Consider the following 22,171-nt stretch of genomic DNA (forward strand, 5'->3'; position numbering starts at 1 on the left):
AAAATAATAGCTTATGGTGCAAGGTGTTGAAATCCAAATATGAGGAGTTAAACAGGTTGGGAGTAGGGGTATCTAACAAAGGGTCGGTGTGGTGGAAGGATATATGTAAGGAAGTTATGGGGAGGGGTCAATGATGAGGCTTGGGTTGGAAATAATATAAGTTGGAAACTTGAGAATCGACTAAAGGCTAGGTTTTGGCACGAAAATTAGGCAGGAGATAAAATCCTATATAAAAAATTCAGCAAAATGTTTAAGAATTCAGGTCAAAAGATGTGTTGTGTTGGAGAAATGGGTAGATGGGTGCAAGGGAGGTGGTAGTGGGAATTCGAATGGAGGAGGGACTAGTTTGAATGGGAAAAAAAATGCTGAAAGATTTCATGCAACTCATTACCCAAAGAATGCATTAATGAAAAGTGGGTATGGAAACATGACAACAGTGCAGTATAATATGTTAAATTTGCGTATGCATTTCTGCGACAAAGACATGATCATGATGACAAATCATTTTTTTCACTGCTTGTGGATGATGAATATACCCTCTATTATTGCGACGTTCAGGTGGAAGGTGTTACTTGACAATATTCAAACTAAAGATAATTGAGAAAGAGAAACATTTTGTTCAAAATAGGGATTTACAATGCCTGTTCTGCCATATTGAAGAGGAAAATACTATACATCTCATGTTTTCTTGAAGGTTTTATCCATTGTTTGGAAACATTGTTGCGGGTGGCTAGGAGTCCAATCGGTGCAGCCCATGGAGCCTATGGTTCATTCTCTACAGCATACAGGTGGGCTTTATTGGAAACAAATTTAATTTAATATATAGCATGACGGTTTGTATAGTTTGCTGCTATATGGATTTTATTGTTGCATATTATTAGAGTTTGAGATACTTTTTTTAAATACAATGTCCTAACTTCAATACAGAATTTTAAATTTTTCCAAGAATAATTTACTCGTACATTGATGCATCATATGTTGTTCATGGAACTTATGTCCTGATACCAATTTGGGAAAGCAGATAAAAGCAGTTTACAGACAGGAACAGTAGCCAATTTTACATGCCCCGTGCTAAGCAACATTCAGCATTAAGTACAAACAAGTCAAGCAAACTGAAATTTGCTAGTTGCATTGCATCGAGACTAATACATTAAACGGGTAAATAGGTAACAAGATCACACATACTAAATAAAAATGTAAGAACAAATAAATGAAATATGATTCGGTCCAAAAGCATTGAAGAAAAAAGCAAGGACAACACGCGTTTGAGTCAAAACCCATAAATGCTACACATACTAATAAGACACCTCAGCCTTGAAGATAAGAAATCAGGGTACAAATTTAATGTCTTTGAAGTATTCATGCTCAAGAGCGCTCCTAGCAGTAATTCTTTTGCTGGGATCCAAGTAAAGCATGCTCTGGGATACAACATAAATTCACTAAAGTAAGCACCAGAAAAAATCAATGAAAACAATTTTGAGGAAGGACATAAAACTTAACATATCTTCTCTTATAAACTAGAATAAATAAATTTGCAAGTGAGGCTCTCTCTCCAATCTCTCAACCAAAAATTCTCTATTTTTTCTTTTGTTTTATCCCTTTTCTCAACAGAATAAAAATTCTCTATTTTCAGCCAACAGAACTCTTTTGTTTTATCCCTTTGGCTACACATTTTATCACCATATTAGAGAAACACTTATTTTTTATTATTTAAAAATATTATATATGATGTTCCACTTACAGAAAGAAGATCAAGACCAGCTGGCTCAAGATTTGGAACCACATTTTTCAGGTCCTGCAAAGTACAAAATAAGGTTAAATTCTAAATTTTTATAGTAATTACAAAATCAGGCAAAGAAAAAATCCATTTAATTACCTTAGGTTGCCATTTGGGAAAGGCTGATTTAAAATCTGGCAATGATGTCACTCCAGGCCATGTATCTTCATTTGGTGTACCCATGATTCTTCATACAAGGAACGATGTGTCAAAATATAAGCATACATTATGTAGCTTGGTTTATTTATTTGTTACATGCCTGTTTGAAAGCAAAAAAATGTATTGTTTGCATTATATAGATTGCAATACTTAAAATATAACAGTTTCTGTACTATAAACTTTAAGCCAATTAATTAACTGGTTGGTTAGAAATCATGCAATGTTAATTAAAGGAAGCTTCGATTAAAAAGAGAGGATATAACAGGTTTATACATTTTACACCTATGGCTGATAATCAGTAATCACCTACGAATTACCATATTATGGTATCACTCTTCAAGCAGTAGTAGTAGAATGTAGAAGGTTCAACCAAAAATTCAAAAATGGTCCAGGCAAGACACAAGGAAAAACCAAAAACCAGATGGGAAAAAGTGTAGAAGTAGAACAGTCAAATATATTATACTGAAGCTCTAATTATATGAATATGTAAAATATCCTATCAAGTATATATAAAAAAGGTAGTCCAACATACAAGGCTCTCATAATGGGCCCTGAGCCTTTGAGGAGGATAGATGTATGTAACCTTATTCTTACAAGTGGAGATCTATTTGCTTTCCAGGATTAGAACCTGTGACCTCTGGGTCACAAGGCATCAAGCAATTCTACAAACATACATTTGCGTTTAAACATTAGAGCAATGGGTTCCAAAAAATAAAAAGTTACCAAGGAGATATACTCAACACATGCTGATAACACTTTATTCTCCTTAGAATGACAAAAACTTCAGTATCTAATCAAAAGTATTCCTTAATGACATACCCACAAGTACAACTCACTAAATATAAAGAGTACAGAAAGCCAACTACAAATATAACTATCTGATGGACAATCTAACACAACTAATGCAAGTCGTGAAAGAGAATCTTTCAAGACTTAAAACTATACACTTTGACCAAAAGATACACAAGTACTAAATTCTAGGTTGATCCAAAAGACAGCACATCAAGTATATGGAAAATCTCAAAGGGATTTCTCATTTCTGCCATTTTCCCTCCCAAATCCTCAAACTAGATTATAAAGTAATGACAGAAATTCAACTTAATACAGAAAAGTTAATGTAACAAGCATCTGAGAGACTGAGACTTCAAAGTTCATACACATGCATATTATTTGCATCAGTCCACCAGAGTATGACATTTAGTGCTCAGATTCTTCAATCAGAATCCCCATCCAAACTTTTAATTCCAAAATATTAAAAACTGCAAAAAGTATTTGCAACCTCCCAATCATTAAGATCCACATTAGTCGGAATATGCCAGATTGCCAGTACATATTTGTGCCATACATCCATTTAAGTCTAAAGACTGTTAGGGGAATTTGGGCAGGCATTCTTTGTCAAGTTTTCAGCCAACAGATTTTAATATGCTTCCCAAAGAACAATAGAAATTATGGAAAAAAAGGCTATTCACCTGAATATTTTAAACAATTCATCAATCTCAGAGTCCCCAGGGAAAAGTGGTCGTTGATTTACCATCTCTGCAAATATGCATCCCACTGACCAAATATCAACTGGGGTAGAATACTGACGGGATCCAAGCAAAATTTCCGGAGCTCTGTACCACAGTGTTACCACCTACAAACAATCGCCAAATTTATAACTCAGAAAAAGATAATTTGATGTTTTTACTGTCCATCTACCATTATACCTTTACAAAAGATTTATATTTTTTAAGAGAATCTACTACCATATATCTATCAATTTAATAAAATTATAATAATTTTCCATTAGCAAAAAAAAAAAAGAAGAAAAGTAAAGATTATGTAATGTGACTGATATATATATAACAGTTTGAGTATCAGTTAGACAAATAGTACGAAACAGATCAATAATCTTTCAGAGTTTCTAACGAGGCAATTTTCTTACGTTAATTTGCAAAATTTTGAAGAAAATCCACTTCTTACAACTCAGATAACTATCATGGGTTATTTCTAGTAAAAACAGTTAGAATTAACAAACAATATTAATAAAGCAACAACATTCAAGCCTTTATAGCCTTCTTGCATGGCCAAACCACATTATACGATTTTTTTATGATTTTCTCCCCAATTTAATGAGAAAGATGAAAGAAAGAATGCAGGACAATAAGAAGGAGAATGCCAGCTGCTGGCACATACTAATGAATTTTAGATCAGGAGAAGAAATAACAAACTACCAATCCCATCTCCAAGATGTGTCGCATTGTTTTAGCATTATAGGGCAGTAACTAAAGTTTGGAGATCAAAAACATTCAACCTTAAAATGCTGCATGAGTATTTCTTCTCTAGTACATAAGCCCATTAATTTCAAAGTTTAATTATATCCAAGGTAAGAACCCAGTACAAGGTAGCACACAAACCTCATGTGTAAATGTCCTAACAGGAATTCCAAAAGCCCTGGCCAATCCAAAATCTGCAAGTTTCAGTGCATTAGTGCTGCGATCTATCAACAAATTCTGTGGTTTTAAGTCTCGATGAAGAACTCTATGTGAATGACAGTATGCAATGCCACAGAGAATTTGGTACAGGAACATCTGCAGAAAGCATCATTTAAAAATTTTAATTAGCTCATCTTGTTTTGAAACCACAATAAAAAATAAAACATATTCAATTAACGATGCATGATAAGGTGGAAATACGTAGTCATGAACATGATCAAACATAGAAACAATGAGTAGGAAAGTTAATGGGATTGGGAACTTTGAACATTAATACAAAATTACACATGTACTCATGCTCAGATACTTCAATCTTGAGGAGGCAGACAATGAGAAAAGGAGCCAAAATCTAATGAAATAAAAAAGCTGCATGTTAGTACAACATCTTTATTGTCATACTGTAATGACTTGAACAAACAAAATAAAGTTTTTTCGGCCGAACTGAAAATAAATAAGAATAATTAACCTATAGACGTCGTTTATTTTTCTTTAAGAATAGAGAACTCTACTTTAGCATCTTCAGTTTTAATAAGCACTTAACAGCGCAAATCAAAATGCTAAAGGCAAAACTTATTACACACATCACTTGTCTTCAGAAACAAGAAGCTTTTATGGACAAAGTCATACCAATCGACTGCTATCCACGTAACTGGTAATTCATCACAAAATTCATGAGACATGCATATTATGTATGGACCTGCATTTTGACAAGCTAAAGTTATGTCGAAACCATAAGGGTATTTAATCATCATTGGCTCTCATATTTGATTTATTTAATTTATGCCAAGACAAGAAAGTGGATAAGAGAACCAGGCATTTGATGGCTACGCTGTATTTCTTGCTCTCTCTTATAACTATAACTTCAGTTACAAAAAGCTCAAAAATCTACAAAGAAAAGAAAACAAGATAAGTCACACACTTTTACTTGTCGTGGATCTTTTGCAAATTCTGGAGATGAATCCATGTGCTTCTTTAGATCTAAGTCAAGGTACTCAAAAACCAGATACAAACTCTTCTCATCGTGCACTACATCCTGCAACCTGCGTTCCACACATACACCAATGATAATGAGGAAATGACTAAGAGACAAATAACATTAGGACAACAATGTATGAACTAAATGAAGCAACATAATTAAAGGAACTAAAGTCAACAAGTTTTCTTGGGCCATTCAATCCTAATTTTAATGGCATACATAACACCCCACAGCATGTTTTTAGTAGACCTTATAAAACAGTGCAAACAGAATTACGTCCCTTGGGAGTATTATGCTGGGACACTGAAAAACATAGGGACATTAAGTATGGTATTTTTTTTTCTTTACATAAACAGCCAGACTCGGAAACGAAGATGTTCAAACATTATTTATGCATCCAAATGTCACATACACGAACAATTCACAGCTGCAGGGTTTGTCAGACGATATATCAGACAAATTTACCAGTTGCCCAAACATTACCATTAATTGAATGGAATTAGAGTATCAAAAACAACAAGACAGGGACAAAACTATGAAGAATATGGATATCACTGTAATGGCTAGCAATGTCTATATGCAAAAAAATATTGGTGAACCTAGGGTATCTCCTTGCTGGTAGCCAAAGACTAATCCTTCAAGTTAATGAGATTCACTTAAGAGGTTGACCTCTCACAACCGATATTTTTCCATACACACAGACATGAGGATCAAACTCCTAACCACATGATTAAGGGACAAGGTTATCAGCCAACCACACCATGCTGGTGTCTATATGTGACATTGGAGGGACTAAGAAAATACACACATTATTCAATTAATAAAATATATATCGTCCTGCACAAGTTTAACCATGCCAAAATAATCATTGATTCCCTACCTACCTTCTGTCATCTATCATAATTTAAATGCTTAAGCATTGGTGTTCTATGCAGAACCAAAAAACAACACAAAATGAACACCATGCCGAGACACCGAGGCTCACACCGAACATTAAATCTTCCTATTTTTCTAATTTCTACCACTACGTCCATATAATATTCTTTCTCAGCACATGAATTGCACAATTGAAGACCAACACATTCTTCAGATATATTATATACCTAACAATGTTCCTGTGCTGCATTTCTTTCAAGAGAGAAATCTCGCGAATGGCGGTGCTGGGAACCCCCTCATCCTCCTGCTCGAGGCGAATCTTCTTCAACGCGATGGTCTCGTTGGTGACGCGGTCGCGACCCTTGTAAACGACGCCGTATGTTCCTTCGCCTATCTTCTCAACCTTCTCGTACTGCAGAAATTCACAAAACGCACACATACGCAGAGTAGAGGGAAAGAATCGAAACTCAAAAGTGAAAGTGAAGCTTCAAAACGCAGTGCGTTTTACTAACCTGTTCCATCAAAGAAGCTCTCTGAGTTCCAACAATCACCGGAGAGAAAAGAGGAAGAAGACGATCTGGGAAGTTAGGAGTTACAGTGCGTGCAGTTGCTCTCTCGCTCTCAGCCTCCTTGCTTCTGCCGATTTGTCTCTCTTTCTCACCTCTTACTGTAAGCGCTATCAATTTCTTTCCTCACATCCCTATTCTCCCTTCTATTCAACAATTTCAACTGTTTTTACTTTTTACTTTTACATTTTTCTTCCCCCCTAATTTTACTTTTACTGTTTTTTTTTTAATTTTTCAATTAAGTTCTTAACGTTTTTCATTAACATTGAAGTGGCATTTGTTGTTTAAAAACATTTTATTTCCAATAAGATTACTTTGCTGGAAATGAAATTATTAAGAATGAGATGTTTAAGAAAAAAAATATAAATTCCGTTTCAAAAAAAAGAAAATATAAATGATATTTAATTATGAATCAATTTTTAGAAATATGTATCATTTATTTTTTTATAGAAAATTTTAATTAGATTTAGGAATGATAATGTTAGTTGACCTGAACCCGTGAAAAAAATGGTAAAATGGACGAAATCATCTCAAGTCCCTAACTGATCACATTTAACCTACTAACTCGACTAGTCAAATGTATTGACCCATTTGATTAGTTTTCTTTTTAAAAAAAGAAGCTTATTTTTAGTTGATTTTTTGTAATTTATTTAAATTTAACTCATATTTTACTATTTTCTTAAAAATATTTTATGTAATGTTGAATTGAATTGATTTTTTTAAATATTTTTTGAGTCAACCAGTCAACCTCTATTTTATAATCTACACAATTATTTTTATTTTTTACATAACCGGCGAACCCACTTTAACAAAAGTAAGTTATATTTTTTAACTTTCTTTTATTAATGGGTCAAGCCTTGCTCACCTATTGAAATGCAAAATTAAGTAAAAAAGAGTAACGTTTTCCAGGGACAAAATCACTGGGTTTATGGAACGTGTAAAAATTTACTAGCTAATTTTAGTTAGTTAATAATTTTTTTTCGATACTTTAATTAATAATTTTACAAGGGTCCCCACATACTTAGATAGATGCATGTCACATGAGACTTGTGAGACACTGAGACTTGTGTCTGTAGTAGCCTTTTCACTTTTCAGCGTACCATACAGTAAGACACGCAATTTCGGTTCATTGCTATTAATACTATTCTTAAAAGAAAATTTGAAAAAAAAAATGGAAATATATGAAAACAATTTCATTACTAAAAGTCTAAAATGTAAAAAGACATTGAAGTCCAATCACCAAATCCGTGTTTACATTTTTTGAAATTTTAAGTAAAATTTGTACTTAAAATTTAATTTAATATTGTATTCTTTTTTTCTAATTGTGATGTTATATTAATCAAGAAATTTTAGTGTTTTATTTTCAATAAATAATATAACTAGTTAAGCCTAAAAAATTTAACCATTATTTATCAGACTAATTCCTGCACCTACGGGCGTTTATGCATGCAAAAGATAAATACGTATAAACCTATAGTAACAGCTTTTGATTGAATTAATGAATGATCCCTTCATTTACATTAATTTTAACCATTTCTTATACACTTTTTTATATATGTTTTTATACATTATGCGAGGCTTGTAAGTATAATGCGACTTGCATGTTTTAGGTCTCGACCGTGGGGGAAAAAATGTTGAAATGGCTATGAAATCAAAGGAAGATAGGAAGATATATGATGCCTTGCGGTATATGTACAGGTCAAAGGCCAATTAAAGAAGAAAACGCACAAACAGCCTAAGACAAACTCTACAACTCAGCTTTCATGCTTGGCAATCTGCACACACATTTGCCTCTCCAAAAAATGTCATTAACGGAGACACTCTAATTAAGCTTTGCTTAAAAGAGAGTGAATGCATGTCTACTACTACACTTCAAGAGACATGGAAAGGAACAAGAAATAATTGTCTATTAATTACATAACATGCCTACAAAGATTAGATTCACTCAATACTTTACAGTTTATATATAACCTATGTAAGTTCCAAGCAAGATTAAACACATGTTTAGCTGCTTAGAGTTCAATAAGGAGCACATCACCGAATGAAATGTTTTCTGAGAAACCCTCCTAATTAATTAATCCAACATTGTGATTACCCCCAGGTTTGAGACTACCTCTTAATTTATGAAATGCAAATTCAAATATTTCATCCATTAATAACATGGGTCAATAAAGTCATGGTTAGATTGATTCTTAATTAGCATAGTTTAAACTCCTATGTGAAATAAAATAGTTACTATTAGTTAGGTTAAAATATCATTTACAATCTGTACTTCATAATACATACTTAAATTTTGGATGAACCTACAAAATTTGTGGTTTGAGTAGCAGAACAACATTCAAGATACCACCATGATGTTGAGATGAAGAGGAGGTAAGAGGCCTTGGAGTAATAGCAACACTTGACTGACATAATAAACTATTCTAAATAGGATGAGGATTTGAAAATATAGTTCACAGAAAAAAGTATAAATGATTGTCTTATCAAATTCTCTAAATGACTATGTATGTAATAAGTCTCAATGGATTATCAAAGTTGTTATATATGTCATTAGTTAACGTTTTTTTATCAAAGACTAAAATAAAAAAAATTATGGGGACTAAAACAAAAAAAAGTTTTTAAAAGACTAATTAAAAATATAATATTTTATAGGGTCTAAATAACTATTTAAGCCAAAAAAAAAATTGAATTATGCCAGTGGAAAAAGAGAAAATGTTAAGAGTGAATAACCAATGCTTTCTCCTTTCTAATTTATGCCTCCCTTTCAAGGAGGTTTCTAATTAAGAAAAACTCACATTCAAACACTGTAAAGATTATTGATCGATCTTGAGAAGTCTGGATATTCGTTGAAAGAAAACTTGCTGAGTTTCTCAATTTCTCTCTTTTCAATATAATCGTGCCCATTAGGATGGGAAAAAAATGTTACTAATGAATAACTAACACTTTCTACTTTCCACTTGAAAAATATTTCTTAAACAATCTTGAGTTATTTATAATTTAAAAAAAAGAAATAAGTAAAGTTTGATTTATAATACAGATAGGAAAAAAAGAGATAAAGAAAAAAAATATTAAATGAGTATTTAAAATTTTGAATTATCAAAATATAGTCACTCTTTCCAATTTAAGCCTCCATCTACGGAAGTTTCTAATTAAGGGTCCTATAGTGCATATATATTCAGTTGGTAATGATTCGGTTCTGCGATTCAACCATTATGTATTACACATATATATGTAATTAAATATGTATTTGGAACTAATTTCACCACACACCGGAATCACATGCACTATTTTTTTCTTCTCAACTTTCATTTGTGTTGAAATATATATCTATGAACCATAGACACTATATGTGACAATGAAAAGACAAATGCCGAAATGAGATATGAACACTATCTATATGGCTTTTCTTGAACTTCAAATACACACACGATCCATAAATAATCCCCCACATGCATATATAAAGGCCAAAGATTCACTAATCTCTTGATTTCTTCTACCCCTTGTTGGGCGAAAAAAGTTGTTTGTATCACACGGGAAAGGACCACACGTCCCAAAGTTTTTCAGTTAATATACGCGTATGAGGTTCCAGCAAAAATATGCAACAAATCTTAATTTTTGCAGCTCGCAATGTATGTATTTTATCTGAACTATTTTCCTCATCTTCATAAATTGAACATGTGCTGACATTGGTTTGGTTTGGTTTACATTTTCCTTGAGTCCATTCACGCTGTTGAGTGAGGCACGTATAATTATTGAATTCTAATTGCACCAATTAAAAATACGTGTAGGAAATTTTTTTTATGACAGATCAGGAAATAAATTAAAATAGTTTTTTAAAGCTATTGGTCGAGTTGCATGCGTCACGAGATGGAGGATGTAAAATTGTAAATATGTGTAGTTAAGCTATTCTTCATTTATTTGAGAGGCTAAAATTAGTTTTAGTGTGATGGTCCAGACCCACCATAAAATTCTACAGCTAAGCCTACTAACTAGGCACTGTATTTAGTGGTTCATGGTTGGAAGCAATTACCCCACATCACATCCCTTAAGATCATCGATCCAGATATAAAGTCAGACAGTCCTCTTGCAAGTTGCAATTGGTTTGTTTCCTTAAAAATAATAAATATATGCAACACTGAGCAATTCTGGAAGATGGAGTGCAACTTAGAATATTGAAGCAAACGCGGGCTATTAATGTAGTTATAAACCCTGATCTAGCACCTAATTAGTTAAGTTGGGTCATCACAATCAAATGGTAGCATGCATATATAATCACACCCGTCCAGATGAGCATTTCTATATATATAATTGATATTTGAATGAAATTAATCTGTTAAAATTGATTTTCAAAAGTGATTTATATTTAAATGCTTTTTTTCTTCTTAAAAGCAAGTTTGTTATAAATTTTAATGTAACTTCTTCATCTCAACGTAGAAGCTTACTGTTGTTACTTCTAGTTAGGATGTTCAGAATCAAACTGTCCAAAAAAATAAAATAAAAAATTGATTCAAAAAATCCATAATCAATCAAAATTGAAATGTTTTTGGATTTTTTGATTTAGTGAACCAAAGAATTCGGTTTGATTTTCGGTTTGAAGTAGCGAAAACCGGTCTAAACTGAACCGAACAACAGGGGTGTGTATAGTAAACCTAAAATTAAAATAGCAAGTGTGTGTAGTGTAGTGCTTCATTACTTCTCTTCTGTTGTGCTTGCGTCGCGCACACTCTCTCTCTCCTCCGTCTCTCAGATTCTCACTCTCGACTTGACCTCTGATACGGGGTTGGGAAAGGAAACTGGTTTTCGAGGAACCAGGGACCTCCAAAACGAAGAAAAAGCTCAAAAGATAATTCTCATTTTTCATTCCCTTTGCTTGATTTTATTTACATATATTTATACTATGGTTTCTAACAGAATTTGGATATTTGCAGCTCAAGGAATCAGAATCCGTTAAGCTTGTCCCCCACTACCAAGCAAGTATCAAGCAAGCTAAAATACCAAGCTAAATTCCTATCTCGCCCCTTATACATAATCTCTCAGGTATGATGGTTTAATAACTGGTCTTTTGGGCCTATTTGCTAATTGTACCCTCTGTTCTGTTGCCTCTGCATTTTCCTGATTTGCTGCCATTGTAGTAGCTCGTTCCTCTGTTATAGTGGGTTGCAGTGTTTGTTCCTCCGTATCATTCCACGGCCCATGGAAAAGCACCTTGTCCTCAAGGTGAAATTCATCGCGAAGGGTATCCCAATTCTCCCAAGTAGCATCATCTGGAGACAATCCCTGCCACTGAACCAAAACTTCTATGAGTGCATCACCCTTTCTACGTGTGGCCAAGATAACCAATGGAGCCACTGGTCTTTGTTGATCGAAGGAAATACTTGTGAAAGTGTTCGACGCCACTGCTGGATCACCATGGAAGAGTTTGAGCAAGGAACAATGAAAGACTGGGTGCAATTTGGCCTTGGGTGGAAGTTGGAGCCGATAAGCAACTTTGCCTACGCGCTCGACAACTTGGAAGGGGCCAAAAAACCGCTTAGAGAGTTTGTTCGTGACCTGCTCAGAACCTTTGGCAGAGACTTGTCTGTGAGGGTGAAGTTTAAGCAAAACCCAATCACCAGGGTTGTAAGTGACTTCACGGCGTTTGAGATCAGCTTTATGTTTCATGGCCTCTTGTGTCTTCAACAGCTTCTTGTGAATCATGTGGAAAACTTCATCGCGGTCTGTGAGTATCGTATCCACAGTGTCAATGGTGGATTGACCCGTGAGGTAAGTGAGAAAATTAAAAGGCTTTCTTCCAAAGGTCACTTCATAAGGTGTGGTCCCCGTGGAAGAGCTCCATGACGTGTTGTGAGAATATTCTGCCCAAGGAAGAAGTCTGCCCCAAGAAGTTGGTTTCCGATGGACGAAGGCCCTCAGGTACAGCTCTATAACCCGATTGATGACTTCAGTTTGCTCGTCACTCTCTGGGTGGTATGCCGAGCTCATCCTTAGCTGGGTACCACTCATGCGAAAAAGCTCTCTCCAAAAATTGCTTATGAATAATGGATCCCTGTCAGACACCAAGCTTCGCGGTGGACCATGAATTTTGACTACAATGTTCAGGAACAATGAAGCAACTGCATGCGCAGTGTGAGCTGTGGGCAACATTCCTAAATGAACTCCCTTGGAGAATCGATCAACAACAACAAGTATTACAGTATGGCCCTGGTAAGGTGGTAACCCCGTAATGAAGTCAAGGGAGAGATCCTCCCAAGGTTGCTGGAGAACTGGTAATGGGCATAATAGGCCAGGCTTCTTCTTTGTTTCATATTTTGTGCATTGACATTCAAAGCAATTGGCGACAAAGGTGGAGACATCACTACGCATTCCTGACCAAAAAAAGTTCTCAGAAAGCCTGGTCAGAGTTTTGGTGATTCCGGCATGGCCCCCAGTAGGGGTAGCGTGGTACTCTCGGAGCAGAGTGGGGATGATGGGCAGATCGCGAGGAAGCCAAATTCGATTGCGAAAGAGGATGAAATCTTCAGTCAAGGTAAACCCCTCGAAGTTGGTAGGATCAGTCGTGATGTTCTGACGTTGTCGGAGATAATCATCATGGAGTTTCAGTTGTTGAATGAGTTCCTCCAAGAAGGTGAAGCAGGGAACTGAAAGAATCATGTAGAGCGTGGAGGGACTAACAGGAGCGCGCGACAAGGCATCTGCTGCTTGGTTGTGGGCTCCTGATCGATACATAATCTGATAATCATAGCCCATGAGACGGGCCAAATACATGTGTTGTTCCGGTGTCTGCACAGCTTGAGTGAGAAGTTCCTTAAGGCTTCTATGGTCCGTCAGAATGATGAATCGGTGACCCAGCAGGTATTGGCGCCACTTCTTGATGGCGGCCGTGATTGCAAAGAGTTCCTGAACGTAGGTGGATGAGCGAAGTAATTTGGCGCTAAACGGTTTGCTGAAAAACGCAATTGGGTGACCTTTCTGAGATAGAATGGCTCCCATACCCACACCCGAAGCGTCTGTTTCCACTGTGAAGGGAATACTGAAGTCCGGCAAGGCTAGAACTGGGGCAGAGGATAACGCCTGCTTCAAATTTTCGAACGCAAGTTGAGTTTCCGGCGTCCACTGTAAAGGGTCAACGGTCGTTGCTTTGACCAGAGGGGCAGCAATGGTGGCATACCCTCGTATAAAGCGACGATAGAACCCTGCTAAGCCCAGGAAACTACGAACTGCCTTGGTGGTCTGAGGCACAGGCCATTGCTGAATGGCAGTGATCTTGGAAGGAAGGGGCTCGACACCGGAACGTGAGACCAGATGGCCAAGGTACTCTACCTGAAGTTGAGCAAAGAAGCATTTAGAAAGCTTGAGGATGAAGTGATTGGCAAGCAGTACCTGGAATGTAAGCTCTAAATGGTGCAAATGGTCATCCATGGAGTAACTATAAACAAGAATGTCGTCGAAGAAGATGATGATGAACTGACGGAGGTACGGCCTGAAAATCTGGTTCATAGTGGCCTGAAATGAAGAAGGGGCGTTGTAGAGCCCAAACGACATGACTTTGAACTCATAGTGACCGTGATGGGTCCTAAAAGCGGTTTTCGGTATGTCGCCGGGATGCATTCGAATTTGGTGATACCCCTGCAGAAGGTCAAGCTTCGAAAAGTAACAAGCTCCGCCTAATTCGTCCAAGAGCTCGTCGATGGTCGGAATTGGGAACCGGTCACGCACTGTCAAGGCATTTAGTGCCCTATAATCCACACAAAAACGCCACGACCCATCGCTTTTCTTAACCAAGAGCACCGGAGATGAAAAGAGACTGGTGCTTGGCTGAATGAGTCCCCTCTGAAGCATCGAATCCATCTGCTCTTCAATTTCGCGCTTCTGATAATGAGGGTATCGATAAGGTTTCACGTTGACCGGAGCTGCGTGTGGTAACAAATGAATGTGGTGGTCAGTGTGTCTCGGAGGTGGGAGGGACTTAGGGGGTTGGAAAAAGGAGTCGAATTTGTCAAGGAGTGTTTGGACGGGCTGAGGAAGAGGGTGGGTTGTTGAATTGAGGTCTGGTAATAGGGTGATATGATAATACATGGCATTATCGGGCTTTCGGGATAAACGGCGGAAGAAGGATAGTGAAGTCAAGGAAGCATCCATGTCTCCCTGTAGTGTGATCAGACCACCATTATGAAAGAACTTCATGAGGAGCGTATTGTAGTCCTTCAATACTGGTCCCAGGGACTTCAGCCATTGAACGCCCAACACCACGTTCGCGCCGGAAATGGGAAGAACATATAAGTCAACGTGAAAATTGTGAGCCTGAATGGTGACCAGAATGTCCTTGCAAATGGTGTTGCACTCGAGTTGGTTGCCATTGCCAACCATGACACGCAGGGGGGTTGTGGTTTTGCAAGGGAGGCTCAGTTGAGTCACTAGCTGCTGTTGAATGAAGTTATGACTGCTCCCGCCGTCTACAAGGAGCACTACATCATTGCTGGCAATCGTGGCAATGAAACAGAGTGTTTTAGGAGCTAGGTGGCCCGCCATGGAATCAAACTCAATTGGGCCGGGCACGGGTCAGGGTTATGGGTCGGGTCAAAAGGTGGGTCTGGGTCAGGGTCTAGGTTGTTTATAAGAGATGAGTCAGGGATGGTTAGGGTGTCGCCGTCCTCAGCGAGAAGGAGAAATACCCGAGAGGCACACTGGTGTCCTCGATGGTATTTCTCATCACAGCTGAAGCATAGTCCTCGTTCTCGGCGAGAAGCTATCTCGTCCGAGGTGAGGCGCTTGAACGGCGGGGGTGGGTTGGGGCGAGGATTTGGGGAGGGTAACAGAGGGTTCTGTTTGGGAGAGGGTGAGGGAAAAGAGGATGGTGAAGGAGAACGAAGAGGTGGGGTGAGGTAAAAAGGGGCGGAGGGTGGTCGCAGACGGCTAGGGGGAAGGAGGGGTCGCGACTCAAGGAATTTTTCTTCCTGTAGTTTGGCGAGGCCCGCGGCCTGGGTGAGGGTAAGGGGTTGGTGGGCTTGGACTTCACGGCGGATTTCCGGCGTGAGGCCGGAAATGAAACAGCCAATGAGGAAGGTGGGGGGAATGCCAACGATGCGGTTCGCGATATCCTCAAACTCCGACAGGTAATTGGTGACTGTGGTTTTCTGTGTGAGCTTGCAAAGGATTCCAATGGGATCCTCGTATTGAGACGCCGCGAACCTGGTCTGAAGCGCCTGGATGAACGCCGGCCACGACGTGAATTGCGCGTTGCCGGACATCCACTGAAACCATGAGAGGGCTCGACCCTCCTTGTAGAAGGACGCAATCTGGAGACGTTCGTGCTCAGGGGTCCCATGGTAATCAAAAAATTGATTGACCTTAAAAATCCAGCCAACGGGGTCCGTCCCATCGAAACGGGGGACCTCTAATTTGAGTCTGTGTTGTTGTGCAGGATTGGGAAAGACGCGAGGCAAGGAAGAGGGAATGGCAGGTGTGGGGTGGGCGAGATGGTGGATAAGGTCGTCAATTTTGTGAGATAAGGACAATTGCTGGGTAGTGAGGGCCAGACATGGGAGGCAATGAAAGCACCACTGATACGGGGTTGGCAAAGGAAACTGGTTTTCGAGGAACCAGGGACCTCCAAAACGAAGAAAAAGCTCAAAAGATAATTCTCATTTTTCATTCCCTTTGCTTGATTTTATTTACATATATTTATACTATGGTTTCTAACAGAATTTGGATATTTGCAGCTCAAGGAATCAGAATCCGTTAAGCTTGTCCCCCACTACCAAGCAAGTATCAAGCAAGCTAAAATACCAAGCTAAATTCCTATCTCGCCCCTTATACATAATCTCTCAGGTATGATGGTTTAATAACTAGTCTTTTGGGCCTATTTGCTAATTGTATCCTCTGTTCTGTTGCCTCTGCATTTTCCTGATTTGCTGCCATTGTAGTAGCTCGTTCCTCTGTTATAGTGGGTTGCAGTGTTTGTTCCTCCGTATCAACCTCTGTGGTCTCTCATTTTCGTCCCTCACTCTCTCGCTCAACCTCTCTGTCTCTGCTCTCTCTGTATCTCATTCTCTCGTGAGACGTTAATAGCCACCGAGAGCCAACGTGAGCACCACTATCGCAAGTCTCGGCCTTTACGCAGATCTGCTACCTTAGCCACCGTGAGCCAGAGCCCAGAGCCACCGTAAGCCAGAGCTGAACCACCATTCTCGTCTCTCGCAAGTCTCAGCCTTTCTCGCAAATCTGCCTTTTGAGCATGAGCCACCACTCCAAGCGTGTGAGAAGCACCACGAGGGTTTTAAATTGTAATTGTTTTCTTCTCCCTTATACTAGCTCTTTATGCTTCTGAACTTTTATGTTTTCTGGTTTGTACCCATATAGCTAGCTAATTTTCTTCAGTTAGGGTTGTGATGTAGCTATGTTGTGTTTGTGAACCCCAATTCTCCATTCAATCGGATTCCTATTTTATTCATTCTAGAATTATTTCACTGCATTAATCTATATCATAGAATATTAGAATCGATCACTTTAATGCTTAATTAATTAATTATATACTATCTGTTGAACAGTGCAAGAACGTTCTTACGTTCAGTTGGATTAAAAATTATTAATCATATCATCCTCTAAGTGCTTCTTGCTTTTCCCTAATTTCAAATTAATCCTTTATTATAAGCTAGACGTTTAATTAGAGAAAAGACGATAGATAGAACTTGACCAATTTTTGTTGATAATTTTAAGAGAGCTAATTGGTAGCTGAAGTTAAATTAGGAGTCAATAGAAATAAAAATTGGGGGAATTTAAAGCACAATTAGAGTCACAACCCTATGTTCCTTTTGCTTGTAGTCCTTTTAAAGTATCATATTAATTCCATCTTAGGTCCATTGTTACTGTCGTGTGTCGGGTGTGTAGGATATGTTTTTACTTAAGCACATTTAATTAGCATTGAGAATTTGTTAACAACTAAATAGAGAGAAAGAGAAGCAATGAGATAATAGAACAAGCATAATTAAGTGCATAACTAGATGGTTGTACCATCAGAAATATAGAGTATATATGAAAGCATACGTAATGTGAACAAAAATATGACAACTACTTGAAAATATGAATATGTCAGTAATTATGGAGACTTTATTTGATTAATTTTCATTATAAAAGGTCCAACAATGGTATAGCAACAAAAATCACAAAAGCTGAACCAAATTAAACAGCAAAAGATTGCTTTGGTTTAGTTCAAATTTTATTTTAAATAAAAATCTAATCAAATCAAATTGTATGTGGTTTTAAAGTTTGATTCAAGTGATTTTTGATAAAAAAAATCTTATCAAACTGAGTCACAAACGCCCCTACTTCTAGCTAAACTAAACTTTAAAGCAAAATTAATTTTACTTATAAGCCAACCAAACATCAATATTTTTATACAATCAAAATTTATTGTAATAAAAATCAATTATTGTTATTTTTAGCATGCGTTTGGATGAACATTGACAAAATTAATTTTAAATATAATTGATTTTGATTAAAATTGATTTTGAAGTGATATAATTTATGTTTGAATGTTTTTCTTATAAAATCAAATTAGAAGTAAAATTCAAGAAAATTTTGAATTTAATGTAAAAATTATTCAAAGTTGTTTACAATCAAGTATGAATTCTTCTCCTGGGTTAAACTAAATAGAACACTCTTAATTGAATTTCAAGGACCGTGACCGGTGTAGTGCATGTTTGAAAATTGAAACCAAGTTTGAATGCGGATCTAACACTTTCTCTCTACATCTTAAGATCAAAAAATGTAGAAGCTGCATAACTGAGATTGCTTCTAGGTGGATGTGATTTTTCATGTTTGAGATGAGCATACCAGCTAGTAACCGTTAAGCTGCGTGTGAGAGGATGACATATCCACGCGTCATGAATTGAAGTGTCCCTCCTTGGCCAATGAACATGCTTGTCACAGGCATCATCTTAAGATTATTTTAGTGTATATGGGTTTAAACACTTTATTAGTTTAATCAGAAACTTTACAGTGGTCACATGTTTAATATTTTATACGTACATAATAGTTATTATATATGAATACGACTAAATTAGATGGCCTGCTGCACATGATAGGATGCTGATGATCCTCATTGGGAATACAAAATCCTTGTTAGAGTATGGGTGGGACTAGAAGAATCCCAGTGCAATGTTATTTGTTTGTGTGATCGATCGGCATGTCATGCAGAAACGTACGTGGAGCAAGTGTTTCTTGCCAATAATAATGACTTTGCGAGACAAAATACCACGCAAGTTATGCTCACAAAATATAAAACAAAATAAACAACACATATTTATATCTTGTTTAAAATCTTATTTTTCGAAAATTCTTGAAAATTCCTAATTTACACAACACGAAGCTCTACTATAGTAGCAAACAAGCTTGTTCGAGTTGTGTTACACATCTGGTAAGTAGCAAAGTAACAAACCATCAGAAGAGCTATTTATTTGTGAAAATTTATAAACCTTATATAAACTATGATGTCAGAGACTTAGAGAAGAGGTGGGAAAAGTTTGACAATTCAGATTTGAACCCAGACATGATCAAGATGGGGAGAAGATCACGAACCCAGTACAGATATACAACCATTTGAAATCGACCAATTTTATTATGATACAGATTCATATGGTTAAATAATAAAGTAAAGCCACATGGGTAGTATTGTTCAGATTCACAATTCTAGTATAACAAATGTTAATGGGGGGGGGGGGGGGGGGGGGGAGGTGTTGACTATTCATATGATTATTATGTGGATATTGTATGGGAAGATAACAGTAGCATTTATAGTTGGCGTAATAGTAGCTCTTTTGGAACGTATGATGTCAAAATCAAAACCTAGCATGACAAAAGGTCCTGAGAAGAGAAAGAAAAGTTAGAGGTGATCGAGTTTTTCACTGTGCTTGTAGTAGATTCTCAAAATGTCTCGTCAAAGATAATAAATATATAGGTCGGTGATTCTCGTCGTGGTCATTGGTCCATCGAAACTTAAACGTGAATTCTTCAAATTGTAAACAGGATTATGGGGAGGAAAACGTTTCAAAACCTCATTGTAAAAAAGTAACAATCAAGGCCCTCGATGTCTTATCGTGTACATGTGTCAATATATTAACAAGATGATTTAAGCATATCAACTTTGAATGTTTTCGCAAGACGAATCCAAATAATAGGTCAAGAGAATCCTTTAAGAAAAATAAAGTTTAGTATATTACACTAACAAATCTTAGATTAGGCTTCCTAGTTTTACTAATTAATCATTGTCCTTTACCATTCCGACATATATATTAGTATTTCCCAGTTAATTGTATCGATCCTAGTCTTATCAAAATCATTGTAGAAGTTTAATTATCCTTAAAAGTTAAAAAGCCATCTTTAACCCTCTCAAGCATTCTTTGGCTCTTAATTCTGTTCCTAATAAACCTGTCCATTTATATATATCTTTCATACTTCATAGTTGTGAATAATGACCTCTGAAAATGATGAAAAAAATGGCCTGATTCCCATTAAGAGTGGCTTCTGAAAGCAGATGATATTTGCATAGAAAGAAATGATCTCAACCACGAGAAAATGCATATATACCATATGGCTTGTGAGGTGAATTCATTTTGACTTTAAATGAAGTAAGTGGTCCTGGATGTTCTCAACCACGCACGCTTCTCTTCGATAATACGAATAAGATCATTCACTAATTTGTCTCAATTAATATTTTTTGCATAATTCCATAGTCATTTCGTCATTAATGGAGATGTACTATTTGGATAATGCATCTGAAACGTTTACGGAGAATTATTGACTAATGTTTTGTGAGCGCCGAATATTAGAATACTGTAGTAGTGACTAGAACTATAAAATTGATAATCAGATAAGATAAGACAATTGATTGAAACCAGAATTAATGGCTTAGTCCAGAACAAGTTTGAGAATTTTTAATGAGCATTTATTTTGGTAATGTTGGAATTCTTTCCGTAATTGATGGAGCAATATATTAAGGAAAAGGTTAACCAGTCCTTAAGGGAGTGAAAATCAATTATGCATGTTAGTAGTCTAGGAATTTAACTGAGTAGTCTTGAAATCACCATTATCCCATTTTGAAGGTTCTTGGAAAGATAGACAAACAGCTAATGTTCACTCATGTATGAAGTTACATTCCTCCATTATATATATATAGAGAGAGGAATACTTGAAACATTCTCATTCTCAATCTCATTTGAGAAATCTTCTTTAAAAGGATAAGAGTGTGTGCGTGAGAGAGTTCTTGTATGAACCTTGTGCTTCCTAGATTTAATTAGATGACACTCTTTGAGGCAAAAGATGATGTTTTCCATTTGACCGCGTGCAAGGAACCTATGAAGCACAAACTTAGATACGGATAGAGGACATGCACATTAGGATACGACTAAAATCTAAAACATAGAAAATAAGGAATATATATATATATATATATATATATATATATATATATATATATATATATATATATCACAAAAATATAAATTAATAATTAAGATTTATATAAAGACAAATAAAGGATGTATCAGAAACGCACGAAAGGAAAGAAAAGTTAACAAACTAAAGAAAAATAAGATGAAGTAATGAACAGAGGGACCACCGCAAATTCAGTCAAGCAAGACAACCAAATGTCGACAAGGCAATGACGAATGGAAATAACCAGTGACACTTGTGGGCTCTAGAATGTGAACAGATGGTGACAGAACATTACGTGAAAAAGGCTATTAAAATAGGTTAATTTAAAAAAGAAGTTTTTATAATCTAATGTTTTAGGTTAATTTTTAAAAGATTTGATAAAAAAAACTAAAAAAGTGTTTTTTGTGTGTCTAGAGAAGTGTCCATTGCTGGTTCAGTTGTTTGGAGAAGTGTTTGAAGCATATCCAAGCTAAAAGAAAAAAATTGGACACCACAAAAAAAGTGTACAATACATTATTTGCCGTGTGTTTAAGGAGTTCGGTGTTATAAAGGTGTCCTACATCTAAAGTGTCCGTGCTTTCTAGCAAGGAACACTTCTGTATCAAATTCTGCAATTCGCAGGTGCTTGTTGCTAATGGTTTATAGTCATGTTCCACTACTTCGCATTCATATGAGCTCTTATGCAATGTCGGGAAGATAGTGGGATGGTGGGGGACGTTGGGCATTGTTGGGCCAAAGAATTGAGGAACTTCCAATTTTCAATATGCATTTAATTAATGTATGATTTTAAATAACGTTTCGCAATTATAATTGCTGCTATAATATTAAGGTATTTTGATCTATCAATGCAATTGCAATTACAGATAACATTTTCCCTCAATTAGTAGTAATATAAGGATTTTTATGACTCACC

At 36.5% G+C, this 22,171-nt stretch overlaps 1 protein-coding gene across 1 annotated transcript; it reads right to left on the minus strand.

Moving 5' to 3' along the window:
- Positions 1-950: 950 nt before the first annotated feature.
- On the minus strand, positions 951-6,971 carry LOC100127418 (p34cdc2 protein kinase). The gene is made up of 8 exons (NM_001250701.2): positions 6,775-6,971; positions 6,490-6,674; positions 5,330-5,450; positions 4,333-4,506; positions 3,406-3,569; positions 1,877-1,964; positions 1,742-1,795; positions 951-1,418 (listed from the first exon to the last, which is right to left on the minus strand). The coding sequence occupies exons 1-8, from the start codon at positions 6,781-6,783 to the stop codon at positions 1,329-1,331; spliced, it is 885 nt and encodes a 294-aa protein (NP_001237630.2). The 5' UTR covers positions 6,784-6,971; the 3' UTR covers positions 951-1,328.
- Between the last annotated feature and the right edge of the window lie 15,200 nt (positions 6,972-22,171).

This window comes from Glycine max, chromosome 5 (assembly GCF_000004515.6).
Source record: "Glycine max cultivar Williams 82 chromosome 5, Glycine_max_v4.0, whole genome shotgun sequence".
Lineage (NCBI taxonomy): Eukaryota > Viridiplantae > Streptophyta > Magnoliopsida > Fabales > Fabaceae > Glycine > Glycine max.

Excerpts from the sequence above, each read along its gene's own strand:
- LOC100127418 (NM_001250701.2), bottom strand. Across the intron at positions 4,507-5,329 it reads AAGATCCACGACAAGTAAAA|ATGTTCCTGTACCAAATTCT; the intron begins GTGTGTGACTTA and ends TGCTTTCTGCAG. Across the intron at positions 1,419-1,741 it reads CTGGTCTTGATCTTCTTTCT|AGCATGCTTTACTTGGATCC; the intron begins GTAAGTGGAACA and ends GTTGTATCCCAG.